Source organism: Urocampus carinirostris, chromosome 16 (genome assembly GCF_059441175.1).
Source record: "Urocampus carinirostris isolate Australia breed hairy pipefish chromosome 16, RoL_Ucar_1.0, whole genome shotgun sequence".
Classification (NCBI taxonomy): Eukaryota; Metazoa; Chordata; class Actinopteri; order Syngnathiformes; family Syngnathidae; genus Urocampus; species Urocampus carinirostris.
The window spans coordinates 24,441,353-24,453,567 of NC_142364.1; the positions used below are offsets into that span (position 1 = coordinate 24,441,353).

The window sequence follows — 12,215 nt, forward strand, 5'->3', positions numbered from 1 at the left end:
TTATATTATATTATATTATATTATATTATATTATATTATATTATATTAAGTGTCTTGGATGTAACTTGTACCTACTTAACATAAAATTGCTCGGAAATACATCAAACGTACCGTGTAAAAAATGTTCGCTGTAAATCCTGGAATACTTGAGGGCTGCCAGCCTGTTAGAGTTGTGCCTCAGCATATTCCAGTCCAGTCATTTAACTGCAAATAATCATTGCTGTCTTCTGTCTTCATTAAATGGGATACAATTTCTAATTGGGCATTGAAACTTGCCCACTACACAGGAATTAATCACCATGGAAGAAATTAGTGGTTATGTTTTTCTGTGGTGTTTATTGGTACTTAGTTCAACTCAACTGCCTTGTGCTCAAATACAGACGTTACCCTACTTACAAACAGAGTTATGAACATACGAACATATTTTTTGGGATAGCGAAAAATATCCGGACATTGCTCTAAGTTAGATTTTGTATTGTGTGCACCTTTATCCGAGTAGAGGACAGTACTGTAGTGCTTCTTTCCGCCGTGTGGTTCTGTGAGAGGTCACCCAGCATCCGGCCTGAAGGAGAAATACAGGCTTCTACTTCCTGGTTTGTGTGTATACACACTGCACTGTATCTCTAGGACACTAAGAACTTTGACGTTTCTATTGTTTCATATCTCGCGCATCCATTCAATATGGTTGGTGTAAAGCTTAAAGAAGAGGCGAGTCGTTTCTTTTGAAATGAAAGTGGAATAAGAAAGCTTGATGCGGTTGAGAAAATGGTTGGATCGCTTTTTCGTACACATTTTACCACTGAGAAGGATGTCGCCTAACTCTTCCAAAAGTAAGTTAAATTTAACTTTATTTATCTTTATAGTCAAGTCAAGGCATGTTTATTTGTATGTCTCTCAATCACAAGAAGACTCAAAGGGCTTCACAGACCACAGAATGTCAACAACCAATGTGTAGCTTTGTTTTTCAGTACTATGCTTTATCATTCAGCCTGGTCTATAATGTTACAGAGCATATTATTTTAATTAAACGTTTATTTCTCAGTTTCAAAACAATGCAGGTCACTTATACAAGCCTTACACATACAGTACTTCTATAAACCTTGAACATACATTCCATACAAAATATAGCACTGGAGCAACTTACAAACAAATTCAACATACGAATGATCGTCCGGAACCTATCTCGTTCGTAAGTAAGGCAGGGTCTGTACTTCCTGCTGTCTGTCATGGCTCTCATTCTGCCCGAGAAGGCGACGTGACGTCACGTGCCAAAGAAAAAAAGGGCTCGCACTAGGACCATGGAGCCGCCTGTCATTTGTCTAGTCAAGCCACTTAAAATGCGACTGAAGCGCGCACGGCCCTCTTGTTAATCACTCAGTCGGCCGAATGGCTCGCACCCTCGCGCGGATGTGTCCCTCTTGACAGACCAATGTCGGACACTACAGTCACGCTTCTTCTCTTCTTCCTCAGGGGACACCCAGTCCCGTTCGAGTACCTTGGATAAGCGGAGAATAACCTCCCCGCCCCGTTCGCCCGATATCCCCGGGGCGCTTGTCGAGCGTGTTGTCCCCGCCTCTTGTGTCGTTCATGCTGGGTAAATCCTCTTGCTAGCTCGGCGCTGTGTTGCCCTCAAAAATCTGCGATCATAACAAATATGGAGTGTGCGTGGAAGCCAGACGAGCAAGGGCTCCAGCAGATTTTACAGCTGCTCAAGGAATCCCAGTCACCAGATACATCCACGCAGAGATCTGTACAGCAAGTATCCTTTTTTGCCTTCTGTTAGCGCAAGAACATGCTAACCGGTTTGTTATGACCTATTGTTGTTATTTTCTTTTGTTTGCCAAGATTTTTATTACGCATACAGCAGTACACCATGCAATGTAGCGTCGTATCTACGTTGTTTGCATCCCATACAGTGAAGGGCAAAACGTGATTTGATTTGCAGGTAGTCTTAATGTTAACATCTGTACATCACTCAAGCAGGGGTGTGTTCATTTCACGATAACTCAATTGTTGGTTCCTCCACATCTGTGTGCCACTGATGAGAAAACAAAACAAAAAGTAATTCTGGATGATTGGGCTATCATATTTTTTATTTGGAAGATTAATACGCTTGGGATGTAGATTACCAGTTTTAAACATCGTTATTATAATAACTGAGATGTCGTATGAGGGCCCAGGTCAAATATACCACAACTTTCTCAACCGATAGGAATAGCAGGTAGTGCCTTCTCCTATCAAGCTTCTATTCTAGTATTTTCAACCAGTGGGCCGGGGCACACTAGTGTTCCGTGAGACCTTGTCTAGTGTGCTGCTGGAATTTGCCCAATTTTATCTTTCAAAAAAATCAGGCCATTATTTAGTATTTTTGCTATCTTCAGACAAGGAACTGTAACAGTCATCCATATCAATATGTGGCAGTAGATTTGTATATACTTTTATATACTAATTATCTGCTCATGAGGTAGCACAGTACATTTAATAACTTAATTTGTTTGACAGTGGTTTAAGATTGCACTGTAAAAATAAAAACATAGATGAAGCACAGCATTCTTTTTTATTTTAAGCATTATCTTCTTCTTTTTTTATACTAATTATCTGCTTTTGAGGTAGTACAGTGAAATATTTGACATAACTTCATTTTCAAACATTTTCGACTGTGTGCCTCGGAACTTTTTTTATAAATAAAAGTGGACCTTGGTTCAAAAAGGGTTGAGGGTTCACCAACCTTTTTGAAGCTGAAAGTTACTCCCAGTTTGATATACATTTCTAAAATGACGACTTCTCATGATGTTACTATGTTTTCATTGTTATATTCAGCTTGTAATTATTAGAAGTTGCGTAAAGTGGACTGAGCCAACCATTGAAAAAAAGCATGCCACTTAGAAATCAGATTTCCTAGAAAATCACAACGATCTATAACTAGTGAGCTATTTTTAGACCCTGTCAGCGGGGTACTCAGGTGTTCTTAAGGGGCTACCGAGTGCCCGTGGTCACCATGTGGCATACCCCTGGTCCATTAGCTTGACAAAGGAAGTAATAACTCAAAGGAAACTACAGGGAGTGCAGAATTATTAGGCAAGTTGTATTTTTGAGGATTAATTTTATTATTGAACAACAACCATGTTCTTAATGAACCCAAAAGTCTCATTAATATCAAAGCTGAATATTTTGGAAGTTGGAGTGGGGCTTTTTTAGTTTTAGCTATTTTAGGAGGATATCTGTGTGTGCAGGTGACTATTACTGTGCATAATTATTAGGCAACTTAACAAAAAACACATGTATACCCATTTCAATTATTTATTTTCATCAGGGAAACCAATATAACAGCTCAACATTCACAAATATACATTTCTGACATTCAAAAACAAAACAAAAACAAATCAGTGACCAATATAGCCACCTTTCTTTGCAAGGACACTCAAAAGCCTGCCATCCATGGATTCTGTCAGTGCTTTGATCTGTTCACGATCAACATTGCGTGCAGCAGCAACCACAGCCTCCCAGACACTGTTCAGAGAGGTGTACTGTTTTCCCTCCTTGTAAATCTCACATTTGATGAGGGACCACAGGTTCTCTATGGGGTTCAGATCAGGTGAACAAGGAGGCCATGCCATTAGTTTTTCTTCTTTTAGACCCTTTCTTGCCAGCCACGCTGTGGAGTACTTGGATGCGTGTGATGAAGCGTTGTCCTGCATGAAAATCATGTTTTTCTTGAAGGATGCGGACTTCTTCCTGTACCACTGCTTGAAGAAGGTGTCCAGAAACTGGCAGTAGGACTGGGAGTTGAGCTTGAGTCCATCCTCAACCCGAAAAGGCCCCACAAGCTCATCTTTGATGATACCAGCCCATACCAGTACCCCACCTCCACCTTGCTGGCGTCTGAGGCGGACTGGAGCTCTATGCCCTTTACCGATCCAGCCACGGGCCCATCCATCTGGCCCATCAAGACTCACTCTCATTTCATCAGTCCATAAAACCTTAGAAAAATCCGTCTTGAGATTTTTCTTGGCCCAGTCTTGACGTTTCAGCTTGTGTGTCTTGTTCAGTGGTGGTCGTTTTTCAGCCTTTCTTACCTTGGCCATGTCTCTGAGTATTGCACACCTTGTGATTTTGGGCACTCCAGTGATGTTGCAGCTCTGAAATATGGCAAAACTGGTGGCAAGTGGCATCTTGGCAGCTGTACGCTTGACTTTTCTCAGTTCACGGGCAGTTATTTTGCGCCTTAGTTTTTCTACACGCTTCTTGCGACCCTGTTGACTATTTTGAATGTAACGCTTGATTGTTCGATGATCACGCTTCAGAAGCTTGGCAATTTTAAGAGTGCTGCATCCCTCTGCAAGATATCTCACTATTTTTGACTTTTCAGAGTCTGTCAAGTCCCTCTTCTGACCCATTTTGCCAAAGGAAAGGAAGTTGCCTAATAATTATGCACACCTGATATAGGGTGTTGATGTCATTAGACCACACCCCTTCTCATTACAGAGATGCACATCACCTGATATGCCTAATTGGTAGTAGGCTTTCGAGCCTATACAGCTTGGAGTAAGAAAACATGCATAAAGAGGATGATGTGGTCAAAATACTCATTTGCATAATAATTCTGCACTCCCTGTATTATCATAATTTTAGGTGGTGTGAGACATTTGCAGGGTTTCCTCTTGTTATTTACTGTCCCGGCGGCCTACCGGGGTCTTGTAATCTCCACTACTAAAAATAGCAATGGCTATCGTTGAGTCTGTCGACTCTGTATGAACTTCTTATTATTGCAGCATTCTTAGATGAATTATTCCACAATATGGCCGACCACTGTGTAAAAACTCATTCAAAGGGACAGTGTGTAATATTCAGTGCCTTCTAATGGTACAAAAAACTTTGAGTCAATATTTTTATTCTCTGCCCCTCACTTTTTTGAAACGTAATTTCCCTGAGTCAAATTATGTTAATAGTTCATCCTGAGTCCTACCGCCAGGTTAACATTTCTTTATAGAATAAACTCATGAGGTTAGGCAGTTCATAAGATAAATTAAAAAATGATTTAAGCCAAAACAGTACTTGCCTTCAGTTTTAATTTGTTTTGGGAATGACTGAAAAACTGCTAGCTTTATGCCATATATTTAAGGTTAGTCACAAGTGTATTTGAGTTTTCTGTTTCTCTGTGTTGATTTTATAGATCTGAGTAAATTTCCTATCTTAAAAGTAGTTGGGGGGAGTTGGATAATGTCCATAATTATTCGCAATACATGTTAAAATGGAAAATCTTCCACAATCAGTCACATCAGTAACTAAAGAAAAATGGCTCTTTTTTTCCCACCAAGGAGAAAAAAAGGCAACTCTAAACAATCCCATTTCTTCATAAGAGCTTTTTTTAATTGGGTTCTCAACTGCTGAACTTAACTGAGCTTATTTACTTATTAAAACAACGTCCTTGTTGTGGATAAGAAAGCTTTCATGCTTGACTGAAATGACCTGTTCCGACTGAGTCATCAGCTCTGATATTGATTTTTCTCTATCCCAGTCACAATTTGGTAGTGCTCCAGGGTGTTTCATATCTTTAATATCTTCAGCAAACGTCGGCTGGGATTCCAGGTTAAACTTATATTAGATTTTGTGTGCTGTTGTCTGTTTGTGGGTACTTTCAAGTCAAGTTTATTTGTATAGCCCTTAATCACAAGAAGTCTCAAAGGGCTGTACAGATTATTGACTACTTTTAATAATACAATAACAAAAGGGGAAAAAGAGCAATGATGAGATAGAATTATTACCTACCGAGGATGTAAATACCCACCAAACCCCCAAATGTAAGCCAAGACAAAAATATCTTGATTGATATTTAAATCTTCTCCTGGAAGGCAACTTTCCTGTTTGTTTTTGTAAAGCGAAGGAGTGCTTGACTCTCTAAAGTCATAATGGAACATGTAAATATGAATATAATCTTGTCCATAACATGAACATTGTCACCTGTTCTGAACCCATGACATGAGCAAAAGAGAAAAAGAAGACCAAAATATGTCTTGTTTAGTTTCAATATATTTTTTTACTCTTGGATATTTCCCAGGCTAGCCTAGATACATAGTATCAATAAATTACAAGACATCAGTTTGCATCTGTGCAGTGGTCTCAATCAGATGATGTAACGTGACCCAAGACACGTACTGCGAGTGTTAATATATACAAAGACTTTTTTTGTTTGGTCCCGCATTCTTCCTGAACCACTTTCCCTGCAGAGACTGGAGCAGCTGAACCAGTTTCCTGATTTTAATAACTACTTGATATTTGTTCTGACCAAGCTCAAATCAGAGGGTAAGTGTGTGTGACTGTTGTGTTCCTCGATGCATCTATGCACTGGACTATGTCATCATTCTTTTTTTTTTACTTTTTGTTTTTACGTAAGCGCCCCAATGGCCGTCCGTGACTTGGCCGACCCGTGGGCCGCAGATGATGAGGCACTCGGGGGGGGGGAATATGGGTCACTCTAATTTTAAACCCCATTCCTGGCAGCACTCATCCCGCCACTCCTCTGTCTGCACGATAGATGACCTACATCCCCGCATCATCAAGACATTTGCCATTATTTACTTATTTAGTCTCATATTTGTTGTATCATGTTATCGAGTATTCACTTAAGTGATTTTTTTTTTAGCTCAATAGGTTCCTTTCTGCGTTCACCTCCGTGCCCTTTTAACAGCATAAGACTGAAAAGCCAAGAAAAACATTTTTTGCAGAACTTAATACTTATATTTAAGAATTTCATTTAACCGGTGCAATTATTTCATTACAGCATGTATGCAATATCTATAAGCCGTCAGTAAGACCTGTTTCATTTTAAGTCCACTCTACAATTAATCTATTCTGTTTTTTCCCTAAGACGAGCCCACTCGCTCTCTGAGCGGCCTAATACTGAAGAACAATGTGAAAGCTCACTACCAGAATTTCCCCCATGGAGTGTCTGACTTTATCAAGAATGAGTGCCTCAATAATATTGGGGACCCCTCACCGCTCATCCGTGCCACTATTGGTAGGTTGTTTTATGTCAGGGCAAAATAATTAGCTGGTGCTGCAATGCGCAATATTATTTTTTGAATCTTCCTGCCAAACAGGTATTCTGATCACCACAATTGCATCCAAGGGAAAGCTGCAAAATTGGCCGGAGGTTTTGCCGAAACTGTGCCAGCTTCTGGATTCTGGAGACTACAACACGTGTGAGGTTAGATGCCGAGACTTCACACCAGTGATTCTCAATTATTTTCTGCCAGGTCCCCCCTCGAAAGAAAAAAAACCTTTCCTGCCTCCCAAGAGCTATTTATTTATTTAAAAAATGTTTAAGTGATCACAATTGGTGGGGACAAAAAAAGATTGCCCTATATTGATGGTAACACATCACCTTTGTCTATACCAAATCTACGCCTTTGGCACGTTTTATCTAAAGGAAAAGTCAAGCCTCTCCTCAGCGTGATTGGGTTGTAGTGTCTTTAAATGACAATTTATTTGGCTGTGTGCTGTCCGCTGTCAACATTTTCTAACATAGCAAGCATATCGTTTTTAGCCCTTTTCCCTCCAAGGTTGCAGTGAAGTGCTACAGGAGGAGACTTTTTTTTTTTTTTGTCTCTTACCCTGTCTGTCTTCTACTGTCTCCGCATCCGTGTTAAATATTATCTTCACGGAGTCACTTGAGGGTCGGCTACACTTCGTGTCTACACTTCATCCTCAATGTTTATACTCTGCTTGATGTAAACAATACACGCTACCACTGAGATAGTCACTGCCCCCTAGTGTAGTGGACATTCAATTGCACCTAATTCTGGGATAATCTAAAAAGAAGTTCCCTGGAGTCACACACACCACCGCCTTCCTGACAGATTCCCACTGAGAAGTATTGCTTTACACTAACATTAACTTTTATCGGAATCATTAATTAGGTTTACCAGTAATTAGGTAGTAGGGTGGAAAGATTTTGGACATAGATTTATCAAAGTCGAGTTTTGAGGTAGAAATTTGTGTCGACCTTTTTTGTGGTTGATTCAACACAGTGGGCTTTTTCTATTTGCGTTTTTATGTCCAATTTGTCAGCTATTTCTTAACATCTTTATTTAAAATCCTCATTTGAAGTTGAGTGAGATGAGTTAATTATCAGTTAATTCAATTTGTAAGGAGTGTTGTTAAACAAAAAACAGTGATTTTAATTGAAATTCAGTGAGCCGACTTTTAGCCAACTACTAAAATGTTGATATGTTAATTGTTTAAATCCAAATACATGAATGCTGCTTTGTGATTGCTTGTTATTTGTCAATATTTCAAAGGCTTATCGTCATTCAACAACTGACTAATTTCTGAAAACTCGATCCTTAAAAGATGGGTTCAATTTCTTATTAAAAGTAGCTCCACAGAAAAGTATCAGAACTGATTACAGAAACTTAACAGATGTCTGCCGTTTTAAAGTGGAAGTCAACCTAAAGCAGGGGTCTCAAACTGAATTGACTTGATGGAAGCCGGAGCTAGCGTCTGGGTGAGACTGGGCCGGATTGGCTTTTCCCCAAGAAAATCTGATTCAACAAAAAATCCACCGTTCTCAAATAGCTTTTTTTAAAATGCTACACAAAATGACAACTAAAAATTCAAAAAGAATTGATGTGAAAATAAATGAATTGGTAACAAATGAATCCATATTTTCCGTACTAGAGCACTTCATCAAAGGCACAGTGTGTATTATGTAACCACTAAATGTGTCATTATTGTGCTGTGCAACCAAAAACGAATGCTAAAAAAAAGAAGACAAACTACAGAGACTTAAAGTGACATTTTTTATTTCTTTGCCCAGCCTTTTGCAAAGAACTATTAAAGGAAAAAAAATAAAAAAGGGAAAAAATACAAAAGACAAGGGGGAAAAAAAGATATTTTTTTGTTTTTGGTAGTACCTGTAGCAGCAAGATGGTCAACAATGATCTCAGCATCATCTAAGTGAGGCTAATGATGTTAGATAAATGCAAATTTCTCTACCGATGAGTATTTAAAAACTTCATCTATTTTCACTTATTTTTTAAATAACTATGCATTTTTAATAAATTATATTTTTCTCACCAGGAGGCGCTTAAAAATGCATAATGTCCCTTTAGACTTTTATATTAAGGCTAGGGCCTCAAACTATCACCCTGCCGACCGTTATTGTCCCCTGGGCCGTAAGTTTGAGACCCCTGGCCTCAAGTATTTCCTATTGATAATATTTAGTTTGGGCCACCACTAGTCCAAACACAGAATTTGATTGATATCGTGTTTGTATTATATGGTTTAAGAAGGAGAATTCACCTGTTTTTCCCCTTCTCTTGGATAGCCATTTTTGTGTGAGATTGTGTCAAGGTATGATGATGAAATTGGTCATTAGATCTTTGTTAACAACAATATGTACAGAAAATTGCTCTAAATTATATCTAGTTGGTCCAGATTCTAATTCGGTGGTTACCGTTTTGGCCATCAAGTTGTGCTCATGGTTTCTCACACAAATTATGTCAAAATCGCCTCATATTGTGTCCCTGGTACAAGACCAGGCTGAAACATTTGTTTGCCTGGGGAGGGACGGGCGACACTAGGCTGTGCTTACCCAAGACCCACCACAGGAAATCGTGCCCCTACGACCATAGTGGTTAAGCCTTAACCACTATGGTCGTAGGGATCCAACACACACACACACACACAACATTGTGTTTATCATTTATAATGAAGTAAGAAATACTCTGAATATATTGTATTTTTTTTTTTTAGCTTTAAATTTTCTATTTTGCAGTTCATTGATATGGATAATGATTGATCAGTCCCAAAAAGAAATGAGAGAAACACATGGAAAAAGAATATATAGGTTCCTCTAAAGACTATGGAAGGCTGCATGGTCCATGGAGAAGGCCGGAACTTTCTATTTTGGAAGTTGATCTTGCGGATTTCATGGCGGCCCAAAAGAAAGGGACTCATGCAAGGGTAAACCAGGCCTTGTGATTGGCGTGTGGAAGGCTTCCTCGCTGAGGGGCCTGCTCTCGATCTAGCCTTTTTCATCTCCCCGTGGTCAGAGGGGGCAAAGGCCAACCAGGCCCCTGCTCTGATCTCCCTTTTCAGGAAGATGCGTGTGGAGAAAGAGGCAAAAAGGCCTTCGCTCCTCTCTTTTAAAGGCTGGTAATGTCAGTCACCGGAGGCGTGTCCTGTGACCAGTTGAAATCCTGTTGATGATTTTTAAAACAAAGTTGTGCGTGTAGTGGAATAATTGATAATAGGTGCAATTTTATTTGCACACACAATGAAATAAATCTCTGGGCATGAAACATGACACACATATGCAGTCTTTTGATTACAAATAAACACTTTCGGTTTTCAAATCTTCATTATCCAGCTGGAGAGTCTGGTCACGTCCTGTGCATGAATTGTGGGTCTTTCCTCGAGTTGGCAGAGTTGGTGGTTGGAAAAGGCTAGGGGAAATCTCGTTTAAAGCAGGACATTACCCTACCGAACCTCCGAATCTCCATAGCTAAAACTGAGTGATCATGAATGTCATTTTCACTTGTCGCCAACTCTCAAAATGGCCACCCCAGAGGTTAATATTTGTTTTTTTTTTAGTCCATAATCTACAATAACAAAAAGGTGTAAACCCATGCAACATAAAAGCTTTAGGCTAGGACCTTAGCTTGGCCTTTTGGCTGAGAGTAAGTGTCCCGTCTCCTAGGCTTTGTAGCGTATTATGAACTGACCGATAACGGATAATGGATAATGAATAACGAAGATAGATCAATAACCCTTAAAAAGCCCCCATAATATAGTTTGGGAATTATTCTGGTTAACCTCAAAGGTAATTGGGGTCATTTTCAGACCTTATTCTATTGCTGCATAGAAGAACATTCGGAAATCTGTTTTATCCCATTAAAATGGTACCAGCTACAACCTCACAGTGTTCTAAGAAAAGTGGGAGGTCGGAGTTTTCCAACCTCCAACCAGAAATGTGTAACTTGACTGACACTTGAGGTGTGATGTCCTTGAAACAAAGTCGGAGAAAGGATTTGTACCCTTACTTCGCAACTAGGACCTCCCACCTTGAGTGTCATTCGAATGATATGTTGATATACTGGTCAAAGGTTGGAAAACTCCCACTTCCACTTTTATGGAATGCAACATGAGTATACAAGACAAGTGGGTGATAATGAAGACTTATCAATAGTTACGTCATCACATCAGAGCTTCTCTGTGCGGTTCTCAAATAGTTGAGTAGGAGCTCCTGGGGGTGCGTGAGGCTTTGTCAATGGGGTCACATTTGACCTCTTAAGTTTTTCTTATTTTTATCTGTCCTAGAATAAAGTGCCACTGCACCTCCAGGACACCAAGGGGCAATTGCACTCACACATGGCAGGATGTGAGAGGTATACTTATTCCTAGGCCGGGATGCATGACAGAAAATTGTTGAGAAGCACTGAACTTTAGATGAACATTGATGCAACAATTTCATAAGTTAGGTCATTGTTGGTGTCCTCTTTCAGGAAGATTTAGACTCTGACCATGACATAAACTTGTGTGATTATGGATGAGTAAATACTGCTCTTTTCATCATGTGGCAAGAAGTTGTGTTGGGTCTGTATTTTATTAGTGTGGAGTAGAATGAGAGTTTGCTCTGCAACAAAAGCAACGTCTGGATTGCATCCCACCAGCGGGATAAACATCTCTCAGCTGGAGCGACAGACGCAATTCCACAATTATTCATTGTGGAATTTCTTCTCAGAATGTCACATGGCCCAGTTTGAAGACTGTTTTGGCACACTGTTAAAAATGAATTACTTATACTTTATATTTTTTTCCTGATCTGTTAATTTTTTTCAATTTTAAAGAGTTTTCAATTCTCTTGCTGGCTCAATTCAAAAGCCTCTTAAGTCGTTTAATTGTATCTAGGGGTAAAATAAAACATCTGCTATGAGCAACGGTTGATTCATTATTAGCTGTTTTAGAGCTCAGACATGTCACTATTTTACATTTATACAACAGCGCAGAGAAATGTCGTCATCTTTAAAATGACATGTGCCATCCAGCCGATGAAGCTTATTCTCAAGATGAGATTTAGGTCATGGCTAAGAATCGCAACGTGTGCAAAGCTTATAATGTGGCAGCAAATGTAGCAACTCCTCATAAGATGAACTGTGATTTTAGAAAGCAGCTTGGACGCATCAAAGCCTCTTAGTTGCTAATGGGAAAGT

The 12,215-nt window shown here is 39.5% G+C and overlaps 1 protein-coding gene across 2 annotated transcripts in view; it reads left to right on the forward strand.

The window, feature by feature from the left end:
• Nucleotides 1-1,352: 1,352 nt before the first annotated feature.
• Nucleotides 1,353-12,215, forward strand: part of tnpo1 (transportin 1) — a 28,619-nt gene continuing 17,756 nt past the window's right edge. For both annotated transcript variants that reach the window (XR_015852996.1, XM_088355361.1), the window contains exons 1-4: nt 1,353-1,759; nt 6,228-6,303; nt 6,869-7,018; nt 7,101-7,207. Coding sequence is in view for 1 of the 2 variants with exons in the window: in XM_088355361.1 (XP_088211487.1) it covers nt 1,655-1,759; nt 6,228-6,303; nt 6,869-7,018; nt 7,101-7,207 (438 nt within the window). In the remaining variant the exon portion in view is untranslated. The remainder of the gene's footprint in view (nt 1,760-6,227; nt 6,304-6,868; nt 7,019-7,100; nt 7,208-12,215) is intronic.